Raw genomic sequence first — 24,423 nt, forward strand, 5'->3', positions numbered from 1 at the left:
TTCTGGAGCAGCGCCTGACAGTGCGTTTTCCACCACCATCAACAAAATACCAAATTATGTCATTTCTCGTGGAAGCATGGTGTCGTATCCCTCCAATAGAGTTCCAAACACTTATATATGCCAAGGCTCATTGAATCTGTTCTGGCGTCTCAACACATTATTAAGACACTTCATGTTGGTGTTTCCTTTATTTTGGTAGTTACCTGTATGTGAGTGAGAGAGGGCGAGAGAGAGAGAGAGAGAGAGAGAGAGAGAGGGCAAGAGAGAGAGAGAGACTAGGCTTGTATGTTGTTAGATAAACAGGTTACGTCCATCACGGTGTGATGAAAGAGGGTGTGGATGTTGATGGATGAGTAGACAGTGAGGTCATAGAGGTGTATGTGTGTGTCACAGGCAGCTGGTGGCACCTTAATTGGGGAGGACGAGCTCATAGTAACGGTTGGAACAGAATAAATGGAACGGTATCAAACACATCCAACACGTGGTTTCCATGTGTTTGATACCATCCCATTTAATCCATTCAAGCCATCATTATGAGTCATCGTCCCATCAGCAGCCTTGTGTGTGTGTGTGTGTCTGTGTGTATGTGTGTTTGTGTGAGGACTTGCGCTTGTGCCCGCTTGCGTGCCTCATGTGTGTGTGTGTATGTTTGTAGACCGCATGTGTGTGTAGCTGACATTATCAAGATTAATAAGAGGAAGATTAATGAAGCAAGTCATAGACATCGCCAATGCTTTGGGCTTGAGTTATTACCCTGAATTCCCTGATCACAAAGAATACATTATGTTTACAGAATTATCTCCACTTGAGTGAATTATCCATTATTGGAATTGACCTGTGTCACATGACTTCCCCGAAAGGGACCTTACGGTGTCCACAGAGGACCATAAATGACAGGAGCCATTAAAGGGCAACCTTTTCCATGATTAATGGCTCTGTCATAAATGCCGTGTGTTTTAGACAAATTGTACATGTGTTGCGGAACTGTTTAGACACCCTAAGCTTGCACAATTGTTCTGTATCCTGACTAGGTGTGTGCATTAGCGTGAAAGTAGCACAGGCGAGTCGTTGATGTTTAAGTTGGTGACTGTCACGTCCTGACCTTAGTTCCTTTTTTATGTCTCTATTTTGGTTTGGTCAGGGCGTGAGTTGGGTTGGGCATTCTGTGTTTTTTCTATGTTTTCTATTTCTATGTGTTTGGCCTGGTATCGTTCCCAATCAGAGGCAGCTGTCAATCGTTGTCTCTGATTGAGAACCATACTTTGGTAGCCTTTTCCCACCTGTGTTGTGTGGGTAATTATTTTTCCGTGTGTGTTTGTGTGCACCTCGGTTGCATCACGGTCACGCTGTTTACCTGTTTGTTTTTTTGGTTATTTCGGTTTCACTTTCATTAAAAGATGTGGAACTACATGCACGCTGCACCTTGGTCGATTCATGACAGGGAGTTTGAGGATAGCGAGCGTGACAGTGACAAACAAATTATAATACCAAAATGAAACTCCAAAAGGGCATGTCAAACGAAAGACACCAAATCAAAAGCCCCGCGGGTCGGGAGATCACACTCATTCAGCTGATTAGCTCGGTAATTCCCTCTACCTGTGCACACCACAGACTTGTTCTGCATACCGACGGCTCCTTACCTGGTCCCAGCTGCCACTGCCCCCTATAGGTAGGATGCATTTGACCTGTATTTCAACAGGGAGTCAGTCCCATTGAGACCAAGGTCTCTTCCGTAAGGGAGCCCTGCATGCACACAATTGACTAAATATAATAGAATACAAATATACAAAAAAAAACGATGACGTCACTTAAAGAGGTCCTCAATTAACCTTGTGGACTGTTCAGAAGACACCATCAACTCTGAAGATTGTTCCGTATGGGTTGCGAAGACATTTACAGCTGATTTTCCAGAGTTAGTCATTCATGAGATTGGGTATGGTAACTCGTACGTCTAAAGGTTATTAGTGACGTCTATTATGGTAGTGTGCTACCACACTTACTGTACCACCATAACACATCGGGAGCTTGGGACTATAACGTTCTACCTGCAAAAAGTGGCATTACATTTCAGAACCCTCATCGGTTTGACTGGTGTCAGCTATTTTTATATTGCATTCTTTTGAACTTAGCAACCAGAATTGGGGTATTTAGAGTACGATATACACCCCCCCAAACCCCTCTTTTTACGCTGCTGCTACTCTCTGTTTATCATATATGCATAGTCACTTTAACTACACATTCATGTACATACTACCTCAATTGGGCCAACCAACCAGTGCTCCCACACATTGACTAACCGGGCTATCTGCATTGTGTCCCACCCGCCAACCCCTCTTTTACCGGACTGCTACTCTCTGTTCATCATATATGCATAGTCACTTTAACCATATCTACATGTACATACTACCTCAATCAGCCTGACTAACCGGTGTCTGTATGTAGCCTCGCTACTTTTATAGCCTCGCTACTGTATATATCCTGTCTTTTTACTGTTGTTTTATTTCTTTACCTACCTATTGTTCACCTAATACCTTTTTTGCACTATTGTTTCGAGCCTGTAAGTAAGCATTTCACTGTAAGGTCTACACCTGTTGTAATCAGCGCGAGTGACAAATAAACTTTGATTCGATTTGATTTGACATGGCCAAATGCTCATCGAACATCGCTTTCCAAAATCATGGGCATTAATATGGAGTTGGTCCCCCCTTTGCTACTAAAACAGCCTCCACTCTTCTGGGAAGGCTTTCCACTAGATGTTGGAGCATTGCAGGGATTTTCTTCCGTTCGGCCACAAGAGCATTAGTGAGGTCTGTCACTGATGTTGGGTGATTAGGCTTGGCTCGCAGTCGACAATCCAATTCATCACAAAGGTGCTCGATGGACTTGAGCTAAGGGCTCTGTGCAAGCCAGTTAAGTTCTTCCACACCGAACTCGATTTCTGTATGGACCTCGCTTTATGCACTTGGGCGTTGTCATGCTGAAAAAGGACAAGGCTTTCCCCAAACTGTTGCCACAAAGTTGGAAGCACAGAATCCTCTAGAATGGCATTGTGTGCTGTGACATTTAAATTTCCCTTCACTGGAACTAAGGGGCCCGAACCATGATAAACAGTCCCAGACCATTATTCCTCCTCCACCATACTTTACAGTTGGTGCTATGCATTGGGGCATCCGCCAAACCCAGGTTCGTCTGTCGGACTGCCAAATGGTGAAGCGTGATTCATCACTCCAGAGAACTTGTGTCCACTGCTCCAGAATCCAATGGCGGACGTGATCTTAGTCTTGTGTGTGGTTATTGTGCTGACGTTGCTTCCAGAGGTACTTTGGAACTCGGTAGTGAGTGTTGCAACTGAGGACAGACAATTTTTACGCCCTACACACCTCAGCACTTGGCGGTCTCATTCTGTGAGCTTATGTGGCCTACCACTTCGCGGCTGAGCCATTGTTGCTCCTAAACATTTACACTTCATAATAACTGCATTTACAGTTAACCGGGGCAGCTCTAGTAGAAAATTTGACGAACTGACTTGTTGGAAAGGTGGCATCATATGACAGTGGAACGTTGAAAGTTTCTGAGCTCTTCAGTAAGGCTGTTCTACTGCCAATGTGTGTCTATGGAGACGGCTGTGTGCTTGGTTTTATACACCTGTCAGCAACAGTTGTGGCTGAAATAGCCGAATCCACTCATTTAAAGGGGTGTCCACATACTTGTTTCATATGGTGTAGGTAGAGAACATTGAACAGAACAAAGTTATAACTTAATTTTGACAAAAATGCAAATAGAACATGGTAAATATAAATGTTTTGATGTCTCACTGGAGCAACACTTGGTTAAATCTGCCTCTATGTATGACTGTTTTACGAGTAGCTGTTAGTAGATAAGTGACCTAATATTGTTTTTAAATGATTAATTAGGATTCACAGATTTATTGTACACACACACACACACATCCACCCACATACATTCCTATCCGGCCATAAATAACAGATCAAATCTAGTTATAATCCATGTGGATTTGATGGCAGCTGTTGAGTTTGATCAAAATGCAGTCCAATCAATACACATCAAGATTACCCAGGGAGGCTGTCAACAACAGGCCCCAAAACCCCACTGCTCTAGGCAGAGACCCGCATAGATAGTTTACAGCAGCATGAGCTCATGATTGTCTGCCATAGCAATAGTGAAATGAGAAGTGCCCACTATAAAATAACTAATCATGTCTCTCGCTCTCTCTCTCTCTGTGTGTGTAGGTTCCTTTGTGTGACTCTACCATGGACCACATCCTCTGTTGCCTGCTGGTCCTGGGAACCGCAGTGATGATGGCCCATGCATGCCCTAAGTACTGTGTCTGCCAGAACCTATCCGAGTCCCTTGGGACCCTGTGCCCCTCCAAAGGCCTTCTCTTCGTCCCGTTGGACCTCGACCGGCGCACTGTGGAGCTCCGGCTGGGTGGCAACTACATCCTCCGCATCACTCAGCAGGACTTTGCCAACATGACCGACCTGGTGGACCTGACGCTCAGCCGCAACACCATCAGCTACATCCAGCCCTTCTCCTTCGGCGACCTGGAGACCCTGCGTTCCTTACACCTGGACAACAACCGCCTCATGGAGCTGGGTCCAGAGGATCTCCGGGGCCTGGTTAACCTGCAGCACCTCATCCTCAACAACAACCAGCTGGGAAGCATCTCAGACAGGACCTTCGAAGACCTGGCCCCCTCCCTGGAGGATCTGGATCTGTCCTACAACAACCTGAGGAGCCTGCCCTGGAACTCAGTCAAGCAGATGGTCTCCCTCCACCAGTTGAGTCTTGATCATAACCTCCTGGACTTTATCCCTGAGGGGACCTTTACTAATCTAGAAAGGTTGGCTCGCCTGGATCTCACCTCCAACCGGCTGCAGAAGCTGCCCCCGGACCCCATCTTCGCCAGGGCACAGGATTTGGTGCTGTTGACCACGCCCTACACCCCTCAGTTGTCCCTTAGCATCGGGGGAAACCCCCTGCATTGTAACTGCGAGGTGCTGTGGCTGCGGCGGCTGGAGAGGGATGACGACCTGGAGACCTGCGCTTCCCCTCCCAGCCTGAAAGGGCGCTACTTCTGGTATGTGAGGGAGGAGGAGTTTGTGTGCGAGCCGCCACTCATCACTCAGCACACTCACAGGATGCTGGTGCTGGAGGGCCAGACGGCCAGCCTGAGGTGCGAGGCTGTTGGAGACCCCACCCCTACCATCCACTGGATGGCCCCCGATGACCGTCTCCTTGGCAACTCATCCCGTACCGCCGTCTACCGCAACGGCACCCTGGAAATCCTCATTACCACCTCCAAGGACTACGGTACCTTCACCTGCATCGCTGCCAACGTGGCTGGAGAGTCCACCGCCTCTGTGGAGCTGTCAATCATCCAGCTGCCCCACCTTAGCAATGGCACCAGTCAAGCCTCGCAGCCCAAGTCCCGCCTCTCAGACATCACAGGCACCACTAGGATCAGCAAGGGGGTTCCTAAGAGCCCGCCTGAGAAAGTGGTCACTGTGTCAGAGGTGACAGCCATTTCAGCTCTGGTTAAGTGGACAGTCAGCAAGGCAGCGCCCAAGGTGAAAATGTTTCAGCTCCAGTACAACTGTTCGGACGACGAAGTCCTCATCTACAGGTAACAAATGCAGACTTTTTTAAACATTTTATTCATTTTCAGATGAGAAAGTACACCGATAGCTTTGATCTATGACGTAACAAAATAACAAGTTGTGATATATTGTATGGAGGAGACACTCAATACAAGTGTTGTTTTAACACTCCAGGTGACTTGTTTTGATTCCCTGAAGAGAATTTGTCTCTCAGCTTTCACCAAAGATAGATGGAGTACAGTAAACAACGCCTTTTACACTAGACAAAATGCACAGCATCAATAACACTGCCACGTGTACAGAACTTTCAGCCTTTCAAACCGAGTTGCCCATAATAATCGAGCTAATATATCTCGATCCAAAGTGATCCATCCATCATCCATTGCTTTTGTCTGTCGAATTGTTCAACAGCGAAACAACTCACTCTCCAATTTTACACTGCCTTTTTTCGCTAAGCGCTGCTTGGCCGTTCGGCTCGCTTATGCTTAGTAGGCCATAAGCAAGAGAATTCCATCCCTAAAATCAATGGGTGGATATTCTGTCAATCCAGAGCTATTTGATGAGGCTGGAAATGTATTACTGGAAGCTGATACATTGTAAAGTAGCACATCTCCAAACGACTGTAAAACCAGCCAGAAAGGAAATCCAATTACTTAATGCCATTTAAATCAGTTACTCTGTTAAAACCTTGAGAACGTCAGATAATTTCAGCTAGAGCCTCGGGAGATGTACCCCTTTCGTTATATATTTTATTTTATTTCTCTGTCATCAGTTTTTTCAGTCATTGCCACTACAGTTCGTTATTATAGCGTTTTAGTTTAAAACATTACTTATTTCACTGGAATTGGACGGTAGATTATAAATTGCCATTATAACAGGGATGATTCAAATTATAGTGTAAATCTTGCAACCTATAGTCAGTGTAATCAAACATTTTTAGAATAGGAGGGAATGGCAGCTGTTTTCCGAGCTCCTGACCAATTGTGCTATTTTGTGTATTTCTTTTGCACTGATCTTAACTTTTTTGTTACATAATGTTTCCGCCATCGTTTCCTATGCTTCTGGACATCAGAACAGCGATTACTAAATCGAGGACTTCTACTTCAATGAGTAGGAGGCGAAAGACATAGTGATTATCCTGGACCAGGCCCTAATCCCTGACACTCGAAGGATGTGAAGACGGCTCTATAGGGGCCGGCACACGGGCACCCTGGTGAGAATATGGTGGAGAATTCAAAATTTGAATCTACATTCTCTGTTCTATTGGCAAATGTGCAATCGCTGGAGAATAAACTGGACAAGCACCGTTCGGACATTAAGAAATGTAATATCCTATATTTCTCGTAGTCTTGGATGAATAAGGACATGGATACTATACATCTAGCTGGCTTTTCTATGCATCGGCAGGACAGAATGGCAGAGTCCTCTAAGATCAGGGGGTGGTGTGTGTGTCTCTTTGGAAAAATCTGCTGGTGCGCAATCTCTAATATTAAGGAAGTCTCTATACGTCATGATAAGCTGTAGACGATACTGTTTACCAAGAAAGATTTCATCTTTCACAAACTGATGCTGGCATTAAGACCACACTCAACCAACTCTATAAGGCCATATGCAAACAAGAAATGCTCATCCAGAGGCGGAGCTCCTAGTGGCCGATGATTTTAATGCAAGAAATCTGAAATCCATTTTTATCAGGTATGAAGGTAAGACCCAGATGCAGACCACGTTGAATAAACAATAGTTTAATATTCCAACAGGGGCAGTAAATAGACAGATCAAGGCAGGCAGTAGTCAGTAAACCAGTGGGGGCAACGGTACCGGGTGGCAGGCAGGCTCAGAGTAAGGCAGAGATCGGTAATCCAGAGGGGGGCAAAGGTACAGGTCGGCAGGCAGGCTCAGGGGCAGGCATAGTGGTCAGGCAGGCGGGCTCGGAGTCAGGACGGGCAAAGGTCAAAACCAGGAGGGCGAGAAAAAGAGGGAGACTGGAGAAAGCAGGAGCTGAGACACAAAACGCTGGTTGACTTGAACAAACAAGACGAACTGGCAACAGACAAACAGAGAACACAGGTATAAATATACAGGGGATAATGGGGAAGATGGGCAACACCTGGAGTGGGGTGGAGACTATCACAAAGACAGGTGAAACAAATCAGGGTGTGACAGTTTTACCCCATTTCTACCAGCATGTCACCTGTGCAACTCACACAGACAAAAACTCTAGATCACCTTTACTCCACTCACAGAGATGCATCCAAAGCTCTCCCCCACCCTCCATTCAGCAAATGGGACCATAACTCTATATTCCTGATTCCTGCTTACAAGCAAAAACTCAAATAGGAAGTACCTGTGACACACTCAATACGGAAGTGGTCCAATGAAGCATTGCTACAAGACGCTAAGCTACAGGACTTATCCGATGCCATTGAGGACTTTACCACATAAGTCACCAGCTTCATTAATAAGTGCATCGACAACGTTATCTCCACAGTGACCATACATACATATCCCCAAAAAAGAAATCCATGGATTATGGGCAACATCTGCAGTGAGCTAAAAACCGGATGCTTATAAGATATCCCGCTATGCCCTCCGAGGAACCATCAAACAGGCAAAGCATCAATACAGGACTAAGATCGAATCCTACTACACCGGCTCTGACACTTGTCGGATGTGGCAGGGCTTGCAAACTCTCGCGGATTACAAAGTGAATCCCAGCCATGAGCTGCCCAGCGAGCCTACAAGACGAGCTAAATGCCTTCTATGCTCGCTTCGAGGCAAGCAACACTAAACCATGCATGAGAGCACCAGCTGTTCCGGATGACTGCATGATACATAGCCGATGTGAGTAAGACCTTTTAAACAGGTTAACATTCACAAGGACGCAGGGCCAGATGGATTACCAGGATGGTTCTTCACTGACATTTTCAACCTCTCTATGACCCAGTCTGTAATACCTACATGGTTCAAGCAAACAACAATAGTCCCTGTGCCTAAGAAAGCCAAGGTAACATGTCTAAAGGACTACCGCCCCATAGCACTCACATCTGTAGCCATGAAATGCTTTGAAAGTCTGGTCATGGCTCACATCAACACAATCATCCCAGAAACCCTGGACCCACTGAAATTTGCATACCGCCCCAACAGATTCCCAGGTGATGCAATCTCTATTGCACTGCCCTTTCCCACCTGGACATAAGTAACACCTATGTGAGAATGCTTTTTATTGACTACAACTCATCATTCAACACCATAGTGCCCTTCAAGCTCATCAATAAGCTAAGAAACATGGGACTAAACACCTCCCTCTGCAACTGCATCCTGAACTTCCTGACTGGCTGTCCCCAGGTGGTGAGGGTAGGCAACAACACATCTGTCACGCTGACTCTCAACACGGGGGCCCCACAGGGGTGTGTGCTCAGTCCCCTCCTGTACTCCCTGTTCACCCACGACTGGGTGGCTGTGCAAGACTCCAACGCCATCATTACTTTGCAAACGACACAATGGTGGTAGGCCTGATCACCGATGATGATGAGACAGTAATAATATTACATCATATTTCAGTGTCAAGAAGATAATCTGACCTGAAATCAGATTATCTAATAAAAATAAAACATTAATATAACTTACAGTTACACGTCAAAAAGTCCGTTACAAAACACACAAGCTGTGTTCCAAAATGTAAAAGTAGAAAGTAGTGTGGTACCAGGACAACAACCTCTCCCTCGACGCGGGCAAGACAAAGGAGCTTATTGCCACAATTCACATCGACAGGGCTGTAGTGGAGGCCGGTCAATAGCTTCAAGTTCCTTACTGTCCACATCATTCAGGACTATCATGTCCTAAACACACCAGCACAGTTGTGAAGAAGGCATGACAACACCTCATCCCCCCCAGGAGGCTGAACTGATTTGGCGTGGGCCCTCAGATCCTCAAAAAGTTCTACAGCTGCACCACTGAGAGCATTTTGACTGGCTGCATCACCACTTGGCATGGCAACTGCTCAGCATCCAACTACAAGGCGCTACAAAGGGTAATGTGTATTGCCCAGTACATCAATGGGGCCGAACTCCCTGCCATCCAGGACCTCTAATATAAGTAGTTTCAGATAGTGACCTTAAAAATTGTCAAAGACTCTAGCCACCCAATTCAGACTGTTCTTTCTGCTACCACTCAGCAAGCGATACCAGAGCACCAAAGTCTGGGCCCAAAAGCACCTGAACAGTTTCTACCCCCAAGCCATAAGACTGCTGAGCATTTAATCAAATGATATCTTTATCTTAATTGTTTTGCACATACTCCTTTGCACTGGCTCTATGCACCCTCACAAAACTCTCCACACACACTGACACATACTACACTGACACTCCAACACACACCACACACACACAGATGCATATTGACACCACACACACACACACACACACATTTTCACACGTCACATACACTACCGTTCAAAGGTTTGGGGTCACTTAGAAATGTCCTTGTTTTTGAAAGAAAAGCACATTTTTTATCTGTTAAAATAACATCAAAATGATTAGAAATACTATTGTAGCTGGAAAGAGTTGCAAAGAAAAAGCCATATCTCACCTCCCGGGTGGCACAGTGGTCTAAGGCACTGCATCGCAGTGTTAGCTGTGCCACCAGAGACTCTGGGTTCGGGCCCAGGCTCTGTCGCAGCCGGACACGACCGGGAGGTCCATGGGGTGACGCACAATTGGCCTAGCGTCATCCGGGTTAGGGAGGGTTTGGCCGGTAGGGATATCCTTGTCTCATCGCGCACTAGCGACTCCTATGTCGTGCCGGGCGCAGTGCACGCTGACCAGGTCATTAGGTGTACGGTGTTTCCTCCGACACATTGGTGTGGCTAGCTTCCGGATTGGATGCGCGCTGTGTTACTTAAGAAGCAGTGCGGCTTGGTTGGATTGTGTTTCGGTGGACGCATTGCTCTCGACCTTCGTCTCTCCCGAGCCCGTACGGGAGTTGTAGCGATGAGACAAGACAGTAACTACTAACAATTGGATACCATGAAATTGGGGAGAAAAAGGGGGTAAAAAAAGCCATATCTCAGACTGGCCAATTAAAATAAAAGATTAAGATGGGCAAAAGAACACAGTCACTGGACAGAGGAACTCTGCCTAGAAGGCCTCATCCCGGAGTCGCTTCTTCACTGTTGATGCTGAGACTGGTGTTTTGCGAGTACTATTTACTGAAGCTGCCAGTTGACTTGTGAGGTGTCTGTTTCTCAAACTAGACACTCAAATGTACTTGTCCTCTTGCTTAGTTGTGCACCGGGGCCTCCCACTCCTCTTTCTATTCTGGTTAGAGCCCGTTTGCAATGTTCTGTGAAGGGAGTAGTACACAGCGGTGTACGAGATATTCAGTTTCTTGGCAATTTCTCGCATGGAATAACCTTCATTTCTGAGAACAAGAATAGACTGATGAGTTTCAGAAGAAAGGTCTTTGTTTCTGGCCATTGTGAGCCTGTAATCAAACCCACAAATGCTGACACTCCAGATACTCAACTAGTCTAAAGAAGGACAGTTGTTTTGTAACGGTTTTCTTGACTTGAAGGAGAGGCAGACCAAAATGCAGCGTGGTTTCTATTCATGGTTCTTTAATGAAGAAAACTATACATGAACAGACTAACAAAAACAAGAAACGTGAAAACCTAAACCAGCCCTATCTGGTGCAAACACAGAGACAGGAACAATCACCCACAAAACCCAACACCAAACAGGCTACCTAAATATGGTTCCCAATCAGAGACAATGACTAACACCTGCCTCTGATTGAGAACCATATCAGGCCAAACACAGAAACAGACAAACTAGACACACAACATAGAATGCCCACTCAGATCACACCCTGACCAAACAAAACATAGAAACATACAAAGCAAACTATGGTCAGGGTGTGACATGTTTTGCTTCTTTAATCTGAAAAACAGTTTTCAGCTGTGATAACATAATTGCGAAAGGGTTTTCTAATGATCAATTAGCCTTTTAAAATTATGAACTTGGATTAGCGAACACAATGTGCCATTGGAACACAGGAGTGATGGTTGCTGATAATGGGCCTCTGTACCCCTACGTAGATATTCCATAAAAAATCAGCTGTTTCCAGCAACAATAGTCATTTACAACATTAACAATGTCTACACTGTATTTCTGATCAATTTAATGTTATTTTAATGGACAAAAAATGTGCTTTTCTTTTAAAACAAAGACATTTCTAAGTGACCCCAAACATTTGAATGGCAGCGTAAATTGCTGCTGCTCTGTTTATTATATATTGCCTAGTCACTTTTATCCCTACCCACATGCACATACTGAATTACTTCAAATACCTCAACTACCTCATACTCCGGCACATTGACTCGGTACTGTCTACTTTTTAACTCTGCATTTTTTGGAATGGGCTCATAAGTAAGCATTTCCCTGTAAAGTCTACAGCTGTTGTATTTGCCGCATTTGACCAATAATTTTTTTTTTGATTTTGATAACAGCAAGTGAGAAAAACAGTCCTTCTTACTCTTCAACACAAATCTCTGACACTCAAAATATGACATGCTTTCTCGTGTCTCTGCCAAACCTAAATCATCAAGGGTAAAATATGTAGAATTGACAAAGGGCTTGGAAGAGAATCAAACAGTATACTGATTTACCATATGGTTTAGGGAAAGATAGAAATAATATGCTGTCTACCCAGAGGATGTATCATCATGAATATGTTAAGGGCATTATGTTTATCCATCAGGATTTTAGAGGTAGAGATGGAGGCCAAGGAAGGTGCATTCTAGAACCTAAAAGGGTTCCATAGGAGAACCCTTTGAAGAACCTTGTTGGTTCCAGATAGAACCCTTTTGGGAACCCTTTTCCACAGACCGTTCTACAAAGAACCAAAAAATTGTTCTCCCTGTAACCAAAAAGGGTTATCCTATGGGGACAGCCAAATAACCCTTTTGGAACCCTTTTTCTAAGAGTGTATATGGACATAGTAATGGAAGTTATGTGTGAGACGGGGACATTCAGTGATATTTCAGTTGAATTGCAATGAGGCCCCCCCATATAATGGTTGGATTGTCGCATGCCATGTGATTTAATGCCTGTACTTCTCCTCGGTTTGGAGATGTGCTTCAGAAATGATAGCAAGCTCTTGGGGCCACTATTATTGGCTATTAGCTGGAGTTGAAGAGAGTGGTGAGGATCAACGCTCCACTGCTCACGCATCACAAAGAAACATGCTACTTTGATTAGCACTCTCTGTGAGAAACGGTTAATGTGCCTCATGCCATATAGTACTCAACATCATGTAATGTCAAGATAATTTTCTCCACTCTTTTTACTGTATGTTGTGTAAGCATTAGCCCAGAGTACACACAGAAAGGGGGTTCTTGCCCATCTAGAGCCTTTCCCTGAACCCATTTTACATTTCTGTTTGTTGAACTTGAACCTATCCTTAGGCCAAGACATTAATACTTGAGAATGTGGTCTTTTAAATGTGTCCCATTTGGGTACAAGTGAACGGATGACTTCCTGTGTTAGTCATAACGTAATGAAATATTCAGGCAGATAATGAGTTTTTTTAAGGGAGGGAGATGGGATCTGCATTTGCATTTTAATGGTGCATTTCAGACAGAAATCCGAGGTAGAGATGGATACGTTCGTCTTTTTAAGTTATGATGAATACCTTTCTAACGAATGACTGCTGGCTCTGGACGCTGCTGGGATATTACAGCGTTTACTTTTTCGTTCTTTTACTTTCATTTCTGTTTGATCTGGCTTTGGAATTGAGCATTTTTACCGGCGTCTTGGTTTTGTCTGCGCCCAACGTTTTTCATTCAGCTTTTCCCTTTGGATGTTTTTATCTGCTCCACCACGTGTCTGGTAAGGTTGAACGCGTCCTCTCCTACTCAGCCTCCTTACAAAAGCTTCTCCCAAGTGGGTGTGACACCTACTCCCATTGCCTGCTGCACTGCTGCTTGGATTCCACCCGGCGATCTCGGCCCCGTCTGCCCTGGCCTGTGTCCCCCTGTCTGGCACAGGTACCCTAGTCACACTCCCCCCCCTCTCCCGAGCTTTCGCTCGCTCGCATCGAGCACACACGCACATACACACACGCACATACACACACGCCACAGAATTTTGACTGATCTGAATTTTATGTTGGCTAATTAACTTGTGAATCATATTATTTGAGCTTTACTCAGCAACACTTTAATTAATTAGGATAAGCCTACTATTTATTTATTTTATATTAGACTTTTATAACCTACTGAACTCATAAAGAGCTACTCTCTCACGTTTTTTTGTTGGGGCAAGAGACTCTTTGAAGTTACAATGGCTAGCCCCAAACCATTTAACTTTTTTCTTCTGGTTTACGCTATTTGCTCCATGACCCCTGTACGCTTTGTTGACCATGAACTTGCTTGTTCACCTGACCGTGGGACAGGCAATGTTTGTTTCCCAACTCGTGACTCTCTATCGGTTGCATGGTATCTTGGACTCCCATTCCATTCAAACCCCCTCTCGCCAGGCTTTGTATTCATGTTACCTGATGAAATTGCTGTACACTATGATCTTGTTGCCATCTGATGCACATTCAAATATCATAGAAAATCAGCTCTCCCAGTCCTCTGCTGTGCCATGATTGTATTACTGCAGATAATATCTGGAAATGTGCATGTACACCCTGGCCCGTCTACTGTTGATAGCCCCAATTCTGACTTGTGCTCTGATGATTTCGGCTTCACTGATTTTTGCTCTCGTAAAAGCCTGGGTTTTCTGCACGTTAATACTAGAAGCTTATTATCTAAAATTGATCAATTGAAAGTGTCGGTTCACAACTCCAATCCAGACGTGTAGTTCATTACTGGGACATGGTCAAGAAAGTGTTCTCAACACTGATGTAAACCGTTCTAGTAATAACCTTTTTTGGCAAAGTGTCACGTTCCGACCATAGTTCTTTTATTATGTCTTTGTTTTAGTATGGTCAGGGCGTGAGTTGGGTGGGTTGTCTATGTTCTTTTTTCTATTGATTTGGGATTGTTCGGCCTGGTATGGTTCTCAATCAGAGGCAGCTGTCAATCGTTGTCCCTGATTGAGAATCATACTTAGGTGGCCTGGTTTCCCTTTTGAGTTGTGGTGTTTATTTTCCGTGTTAGTGTTGGTGCCACACGGGACTGTTTCGGTTTGATTACTTCACGTTTATTGTTTTGTTCAGTGTTCATTACTTTATTAAAAAACATGAACACTTACCACGCTGCGCTTTGGCCCTCACCTTCTTCCACCACAGACGATCGTTACACAATGCAGATATCTTCCAAAGGAGGTTTGATTTGCTGGTTTTAAGCATTAAGCATTAAACTTTCAAATAGCACGTTGTTGACTTTTGCTGGGTGTTATTGTCCACCATCAGCACCGGCCTTGTACCCTACCTGCCTTAAGCTCCCTCCTGGCTCCTTACACTAAGTCACAAATTATCCTACTTCAGTAGGTGACCTAAACTGGGACATGCTTAAACCACCTGACCAAGTCTTAAAACAATGAGACACCCTAAATCTCTCTCATATTATTACCATTCCCACAAGGTATGATTCCAAACAGAATTAAAAACAGGTTCAGCCACTGGTTCGACTGTGATCTGGCAGAGTCACCCCACCTCAAGAACACCATTTGGAGAAAACTCAGCACATAAAAACTCAAGCTGACTGGCTGTCGTCCAGGCAAATGAGAAATAAGTGCACTCAGGTTATCTGGAAGGCCAAAGTTAGTTACTTTTAAGGAGCAGTTTTCTCTCTGTGGGTCTAACCCCAAGATGTTCTGGAAAACAGTGAAAGACCTGGAGAATAACTTCCTATTTGACTCAGCCATGCCTCCTTGCACATCCAACACTTCCTCATCTCCCAGCCCTTCTAATGCGACTAGCCCTTGATGCTCCTCCCTCTTTTCCCCCTGCCCCGCTACACAGCTTCTCCCTGCAGGTGGTCACTGAGTCTAAGGTGCTAAACGAGCTCCTTAAACAACACAAAAAAAACAACATCTGGGTTAGATGGTTCAGATCCTTTCTTCTTTAAGGTTACCTTTCTTCTCTCACCTTTTCAACCTCTCTCACCTCTCTGGGGAGGTTCCCAGTGCTTGGAAGGCAGCCACGGTGCATCCTTTATTTAAAGGGTGAGATAAAGCTGATCCTAACTGTTATAGGTCAATTACTAACTTGCTATGTTTAGCAAAAGTGTTGGAAAATCTTGTCAATAATAATAACTGACTGTCTTTCTTGATCTATAGTCTATGGTATTTTCTCTGGTATGCAATCTGGTTTCTGCTCAGGTTATGGATGTGTCCCTGCAACCTTAAAGGTCCTAAATGATGTCACCACTGCCCTTGAATCTAAGCAATGTCGTGCTGCTATTTTTGTTGACTTGGCCAAAGCTTATGATACAGTAGACCATTCCATTCTTGTGGGTCTTAAGAAGTAATGCTGTCTCTGAGGGGTCTTTGGCCTGGTTTGCTAATTACCTCTCTCAAAGAGTGCAATGTGTAATGTCAGAACATCTGCTGTCTCAGTCACTGCCTGTCACCAAGGGAATACCCCAAGGCTCGATCCTAGGCCCCACGCTCTTCTCAATTTACATCAACAACATTGCTCAGGCCGTCAGAAGCTCTACTCATCCATTTATATGCAGATGATACAGTATTTGGTGTTAAACACTCTATAACAAAGCTTTCATAAAGTCTAATAATTTTTCTCTCCCCTTAACCTTGCTCTAAACAGCTCCAAAACAAGGCTCAACTGCAGGCTAAGGTTAAATCTAGGCTTGGTTTCCTCTATCGTAATCGCTCCTCTTTCACCCCAGCTGCCAAACTAACCCTGGTTCAGATGACCATCCTATCGATGCTAGATTACAGAGATGTAATTTATAGATTGGCAGGTAAGGATGCTCTCGAGCGACTAAATGTGCTTTATCATTCGGCCACCAGATTTCTCACCAATGCTCCTTATAGGACACATCACTGCACTCTATATCAAATCAAATGTATTTAGAAAGCCCTTTTTACATCAGCTGATGTCACAAAGTGCTTATACAGAAACCCAGCCTAAAACCCCAAACAGCAAGCAATGCAGATGTAGAAGTACTTTATACTCCTCTGTAAACTTGCCATCTTTGTATACTCGGCCCAAGACCCACTGTTCAAATCAAATCAAATCAAATTTTATTTGTCACATACACATGGTTAGCAGATGTTAATGCGAGTGTAGCGAAATGCTTGTGCTTCTAGTTCCGACAATGCAGTGATAACCAACAAGTAATCTAACTAACAATTCCAAAACTACTGTCTTATACACAGTGTAAGGGGATAAGGAATATGTACATAAGGATATATGAATGAGTGATGGTACAGAGCAGCATACAGTAGATGGTATCGAGTACAGTATATACATATGAGATGAGTATGTAGACAAAGTAAACAAAGTGGCATAGTTAAAGTGGCTAGTGACATAAGAATGCAGTCGATGATCTAGAGTACAGTATATACATATGCATATGAGATGAATAATGTAGGGTAAGTAACATTATATAAGGTAGCATTGTTTAAAGTAGCTAGTGATATATTTACATCATTTCCCATCAATTCCCATTATTAAAGTGGCTGGAGTTGGGTCAGTGTCAATGACAGTGTGTTGGCAGCAGCCACTCAATGTTAGTGATTGCTGTTTAACAGTCTGATGGCCTTGAGATAGAAGCTGTTTTTCAGTCTCTCGGTCCCAGCTTTGATGCACCTGTACTGACCTCGCCTTCTGGATGATAGCGGGGTGAACAGGCAGTGGTTCGGGTGGTTGATGTCCTTGATGATCTTTATGGCCTTCCTGTAACATCGGGTGGTGTAGGTGTCCTGGAGGGCAGGTAGTTTGCCCCGGTGATGCGTTGTGCAGACCTCACTACCCTCTGGAGAGCCTTACGGTTGAGGGCGGAGCAGTTGCCGTACCAGGCGGTGATACAGCCCGCCAGGATGCTCTCGATTGTGCATCTGTAGAAGTTTGTGAGTGCTTTTGGTGACAAGCCAAATTTCTTCAGCCTCCTGAGGTTGAAGAGGCGCTGCTGCGCCTTCTTCACGACGCTGTCAGTGTGAGTGGACCAATTCAGTTTGTCTGTGATGTGTATGCCGAGGAACTTAAAACTTGCTACCCTCTCCACTACTGATCCATCGATGTGGATAGGGGGTGTTCCCTCTGCTGTTTCCTGAAGTCCACAATCATCTCCTTAGTTTTGTTGACGTTGAGTGTGAGGTTATTTTCCTGACACCACACTCCGAGGGCCCTCACCTCCTCCCTGTAGGCCGTCTCGTCGTTGTTGGTAATCAAGCCTACCACTGTTGTGTCGTCCGCAAACTTGATGATTGAGTTGGAGCGTGCGTGGCCACGCAGTCGTGGGTGAACAGGGAGTACAGGAGAGGGCTCAGAACGCACCCTTGTGGGGCCCCGTGTTGAGGATCAGCGGGGAGGAGATGTTGTTGCCTACCCTCACCACCTGTGGGCGGCCCGTCAGGAAGTCCAGTACCCAGTTGCACAGGGCGGGGTCGAGACCCAGGGTCTCGAGCTTGATGACGAGCTTGGAGGGTACTATGGTATTGAATGCCGAGCTGTAGTCGATGAACAGCATTCTCACATAGGTATTCCTCTTGTCCAGGTGGGTTAGGGCAGTGTGCAGTGTGGTTGAGATTGCATCGTCTGTGGACCTATTTGGGCGGTAAGCAAATTGGAGTGGGTCTAGGGTGTCAGGTAGGGTGGAGGTGATATGGTCCTTGACTAGTCTCTCAAAGCACTTCATGATGACGGAAGTGAGTGCTACGGGGCGGTAGTCGTTTAGCTCAGTTACCTTAGCTTTCTTGGGAACAGGAACAATGGTGGCCCTCTTGAAGCATGTGGGAACAGCAGACTGGTATAGGGATTGATTGAATATGTCCGTAAACACACCGGCCAGCTGGTCTGCGCATGCTCTGAGGGCGCGGCTGGGGATGCCGTCTGGGCCTGCAGCCTTGCGAGGGTTAACACGTTTAAATGTCTTACTCACCTCGGCTGCAGTGTTTGATGCTTATTTATAAAACCCTCTTAGGCCTCACTCCCCCCTATTTGAGATACCTACTGCAACCCTTCATCCTCCACATACAATACCCGTTCTGCCAGTCACATTCTGTTAAAGGTTCCCAAAGCACATACGTCCCTGGATCGCCCCTCTTTTCAGTTCGCTGCAGCTAGCGACTGGAACGAGCTGCAAAAAACACTAAAACAGGCCAGTTTTATCTCCTTCTCTTCAATCAAAGACTCAATCATGGACACTCTTTCTGACACTTGTGGCTGCTTCGAGTGATGTATTGTTATCTCTACCTTTTTGCCCTTCATGCTGTTGTCTGTGCCTAACAATGTGTGCACCATGTTTGTGCTGCTGCCGTGTTGTGTTGCTACGGTGTTGTTGTCATGTTCTGTTGCTCCCATGCTGTGTTGTCATGTGTTGCTGCCATGTTGTGTTGTTGCCTTAGGTCTCTCTTTATGTAGTGTTTTATCCTACATGTATTTATTTATTTTATTTTCCCCCATCCCTGCAGGAGGCCATTTCCCTCTTGGTAGACAGTTAGTGTCAATAATAATTTGTTCTTAATTGACTTGTCTTAATTAAATAAAGGTTAAACAATTCAAATAAATAAAATTCACTTTGGATTTAGGAACTCCATTTGTGAACATTTTGTGTATTGATGGGCTCATAGCAGGATTCTCTTACATTTGAATAGCCTGGGCTTCCCGAGTGGCACAGCGGTATAAGGCACAGCATTGCAGTGCTGAGTCGTCACTACAGACTGTAGGTATTGCAAGAGAGGAAACATGAGTCATTTAGCAAACCACTGCACAGAAGGAATAGTAAAGATGTGAAAAAAAAGGCACAAAACCTTTTGAACCCCTGAGATGAAAGAAACTACAGACTCCAACAGGATGAGTCAATTCTCACATAGACCACTTCCCTTTCCCGACAACGATGGAACTTAGGCCCAGCGTCGTCCGGGTTAGGGGAGGGTTCGGCCAGCCGGGATATCCTTGTCTCATCGTGCTCTCGCGACTCTTGGTGGCGGGCCGGGCAACTCCAAGCTGACTTCGGTCGTCAGTTGGATGGTGTTTCCTCCAACCCATTGGTGTGGCTGACTTCTGGGTTAAATGAGCAGTGTGTCGAGAAGCAGTGTGGCTTGGTAGGGTTATGTTTCAGAGAACACATGTCTCTCGAACTTCGCCTCTACCTGATCTACCAATTGGACACCACAAAGAAGGGGTGAAAAAATGTAAGATATGAATAGCCTAAGGAACCAGGGTCTGAAACGTAAAAAGTATTTTCACATGACTCTCCCCTTGTACTTTAAAAAAATGGCAGCACCCTCCCTCTTCATTGAATTAACCCAAAACAATGATTACAATCAAATTAGGCCTACCTCATTATTACAATCAGGGGGTGAAAAAAATGGGCTTTATAATGGAGCATTGCATGCACCTCTAGTTTTATTTGCGGGTCCCGAAAAAAATGTGTTTTATAAATGCATTTAATGCAATTCTAGTCATTTGAGTCAATTGGAGGTGTAGCTGTGAATGTATTTCAAGGCCTACCTTTTAACTCTGCCTCTTTGCTTGACATCATGGGAAAATCAAAAGAAATCCCCCAAGACCTCAGAAAAAAAATTGTAGACCTCCACAAGTCTGGTTCATCCTTGGGAGCAAATTCCAAACGCCTGAAGGTACCACATTCATCTGTACAAACAATAGTAGGCAAGTATAAACACCATGGGACCACTCAGCCGTCATACCGATCAGGAAGGAGATGCGTTCTGTCTCCTAGAGATGAACGTACTTTGGTGCGAAAAGTGCAAATCCATCCCAGAACAACAGCAAAGGACCTTCTGAAGATGCTGGAGGAAACAGGTACAAAAGTATCTATATCCACAGTAAAACGTGTCCTATATTGACATAATCTGAAAGGCCGCTCAGCAAGGAAGAAACCACCACTCCAAAACCAACATAAAAAAGCCAGACTACGGCTTTAATAATGACCATTGTTATGTTTGGAGGAAAAAGGGAGGAAAAGGCCTTGCAAGCCGAAGAACACCATCCCAACCGTGTAGCACGGGGTGGCAGCATCATGTTGTGGGGGTGCTTTGTTGCAGAAGGGACTGGTGCACTTCACAAAATAGATGGCATCATGAGGTAGGAAAGTTATGTGGATATATTGAAGCAACAAGTCAAGACATCAGTTAGAGCTTGCTCGCAAATGGCCAATGACCCAAAGCAAACTTCCAAAGATGTGGCAAATGGCTTAAGGACAACAAAGTCAAGGTATTGGAGTGGCCATCACAAAGCCCTGACCTCAATCCTATAGAAAATTTGTGGGCAGAACTGAAAAAGTGTGTGCGAGCAAGGAGGCCTACAAACCTGGCTCTGTTACACCAGCTCTGTCAGGAGGAATGGGCCAAAATTCACCCACCTTATTGTGGGAAGCTTGTGGAAGGCTACCCAAAACGTTTGACCCAAGTTAAACAATTTAAAGGCAATGCTACCAAATACTAATTGAGTGTATGTGAAATTCTGACCCACTGGGAATGTGGTGAAAGAAATAAAAGCTGAAATAAATCATTCTCTCTACTATTATTCTGACATTTCACATTCTTAAAAAAGTAGTGATCCTACCTGACTTGTAACAGAACAGTCGCTGTTTGCAAATAACTAAATCTGAGACATCATATGACTGATTATAAGCATTGTAGCCTAATTTCAAAAGTTACCTTTCCACCCTAGACAGAGGACTTAAGCAAAAAAAAGTATCCTTAACTGCTGGCTACTCTTCCTAGGCGTAACCTAACAAGAGAAGGTCACAAGTGCGTCCCTCAGAGCTGCCTGGGTTTAAATATATTTTCTTTTAAAGAATGTGAATAGGCCTAGCTCAACTGATAGCGTCAGAATTGTAGGCCTATTCAATGACTTGCCAAAAAAAACTAAAATTATTACTCGGCTAAAGAACTTTGTAGCTCAGCATCGTAGCTGAATTTCATAGACACGAACTAAAGACATCCCCATATGCATCAGAGTCACGTCTGTCTTGTGCATTTTTCAGCAAATTTCTAGCATAAACCATTGCGGAGGAAAACATTGTTATAGACAGCTTTATATAATTTTTCAAAAAGTAGGCTATGGCATACCCTTACATAGGCCTACCCTCTCAATTTGAGCACTGGTTTTAACAGACCAAACCCTTCACGGACACAGGTACACTAAATATACAAAAGTATGTGGAAACCCCTTCAAATGAGTGGATTCAGCGATGGGAAAAGTGGGAAAAGGTTGCCTAAATATGATCCCCAATCAGAGACAACGATAGACAGCTGCCTCTGATTAGGAACCATACCAGGCCAACGTAGAAATACAAAAACTAGAGTACCCACCCTAGTCACACCCCAACCTAACCAAATTAGAGAATAAAAGGCTCTCTAAGATCAGAGTGTGACACTGTCCTCGGTTGCAACACTCACTACCGAGTTCCAAATTGCCTCTGGAAGCAACGTCAGCCTAAGTACTGTTCGTCGGGGGCTTCATGGCCGAGCAGCCACACACAGTACTAAGATCACCATGCGCAATGCCAAGCATGGGCTGGAGTGGTGTAAAGCTTGCAGCCATTGGACCCTGGAACAGTAGAAACGCGTTCTCTGGAGTGATGAATCACGCTTCACCATCTGGCAGTCTGCCGGAGGAATCTGGGTTTTGCGGATAATACCTGCCCCAATGCATAGTGCGAACTGTAAAATTTGGTGGAGGAGGAATAATGGTTGGGGGCTGTTTTTCATGGTTCAGGCTAGGCCCCTTAGTTCCAGTGAAGGGAAGTTTTAATGCTACAGCATACAACGACATACTAGACGATTCTCTGATTCCAACTTTTTTCAGGGCCCTGACCTCAACCCAATCGAACACCTTTGGAATGAATTGGAACACCGGTTGTGAGCCAGGCCTAATTGCCCAACATCAGTGCCTAACCTCACTAATGCTATTGTGGCTGAATGGAAGCAAGTCCCCGCAGCAATGTTCCAACATCTAGTGGAAAGCCTTCCCAGAAGTGTGAAGGCTATTATAGCACCAAAGGGGGGACCAACTCCATTTTAATGCCCTTTATTTTGTAATGAGATGTTCAATGAGCAGGTGTTCACTTTTGGTCATGTAGTGTAATTAATGAATGGTGACTCTATGAGAGGAATTGGACAAAATATTTATGGATAGCCTATAATTTAGTCTGTCAAACAGGTAGGCCTACATTTCTATTTCTTAAATAGGAAGAAATAGGCTCCAATACAAAGTCCTCTAGTTGTTAGTTAATTTCATTTAAAATGAAGACTGCTGAAATGAATTACTCGAATTAGGATAATTTCAGCACCATGTGCTGTCTACCTCCCGATTCTTGTGCCAGTGTGATGAATATGAGCCCTGAGCTGACGGCGGCAACCCATGTGGAGACTGTGGCACAGGCTGGTGATGTGGAAAGTACCAAAAAACCCTGATAAGGGAGGTGCATGCAAGCAGATGGTCAAAGTTGGCTAGGATAGAATAAATTATATATGAAAACCTGCAAAATTGTGAATGCAAACCAGGCAAAAAACGCACTACCCTACCCTATCCCCAATAAAAATCGACACAAACCTCCCCAAAGCAACAAAAAATGATATCCCCCTCACCTATCACCCTATTTTATTTTATTTTTGCATTCATCCATTATAGTTAGTATAGCGGGAAGTTTTATTGCAAGATATACACTCAAGGGTATGGACACAGACACTGGCGAGAGTCACGGCTCATTTAATCTCCCCACTGCTGCTACATTACAATACAGTACAGCAGCATCTCCCAAGAAATGCCCTAGTCCATTAGGGATTTTTGCTTATAAAAGCATAATCAAATTTCCCAGCACCCTGATGTTTAGGCTAAATCAATGGAGCAAGAGACCCATTTGGCATGACCTTGTCTGAATTTGTCCAGAGAGAGGCCGCTTTAAGAAATCAATGAGAAGAATGAGCTATGCTTTTGAAACATGAGTCACAGAGTTTCTAAACCCAGAGGTGCAACATCGCAAGGCTTCCACTGACCAAACAGACCCGGCCGAGGGTTGGGAAGTCAATGAGAGAAGTGAAAAATTATTGTGTTAAGTAGTTGAACTTGTTATTACTCCAACCTCCTGAAAGTGACAAACTGTCACGTTTACATTTTCGTCAAAAACAACTTCATATCGAAGGAGTGCTTTTGATTTGATGGCCTGCACATGCGCAGTTCGGCGCGAGATGACCGTTAAACACGATTATGAGTTTCTACGAATGAGATTAGATGGCCAAAAAATAAATGCTTTAGCCTGAAATAATGATTTGTTTGTTTGTTTGTTTTCGCTGGGTCTATTTCTTGCCAATGAGGAAGTGTGTTGAAACTATAACTGACAATACTGTGGCTCCCCTCTCCATTTCCTTCCCAGAAGCAATGTTTCAGGACTATCCCTCTCCCTCTTTCTGAGATTAATGTTATGGCCTCATGCCCTGCTTTTGCAGCCCACATTTTTTGTTTATCTCCCCATGATAAGCACCAGCAGATGTTTTTCTTGAGTTCCACTTTGTTCTGTATTTCAATTCATCTGAATAAACAAATATGTTTAAAATCAATCAGTCATGGACAGAGGAGAGAGCACCGCACAGCAAAACGGGGCTATTCGTCATGATAAATGTCTATTTGGGTGGGGAAGGGG

At 44.5% G+C, this 24,423-nt stretch overlaps 1 protein-coding gene across 1 annotated transcript in view; it reads left to right on the plus strand.

Moving 5' to 3' along the window:
• Nucleotides 1-24,423, plus strand: part of LOC115107929 (leucine-rich repeat and fibronectin type-III domain-containing protein 2-like) — a 147,269-nt gene that overhangs the window by 113,932 nt on the left and 8,914 nt on the right. Inside the window, exon 5 of the mRNA XM_029631704.2 lies at nucleotides 4,251-5,647. Coding sequence (XP_029487564.1) covers nucleotides 4,272-5,647 — 1,376 coding nt within the window. The 5' untranslated portion in view covers nucleotides 4,251-4,271. The remainder of the gene's footprint in view (nucleotides 1-4,250; nucleotides 5,648-24,423) is intronic.

Source organism: Oncorhynchus nerka, linkage group LG24 (genome assembly GCF_034236695.1).
Source record: "Oncorhynchus nerka isolate Pitt River linkage group LG24, Oner_Uvic_2.0, whole genome shotgun sequence".
In the NCBI taxonomy this organism is placed as follows: Eukaryota; Metazoa; Chordata; class Actinopteri; order Salmoniformes; family Salmonidae; genus Oncorhynchus; species Oncorhynchus nerka.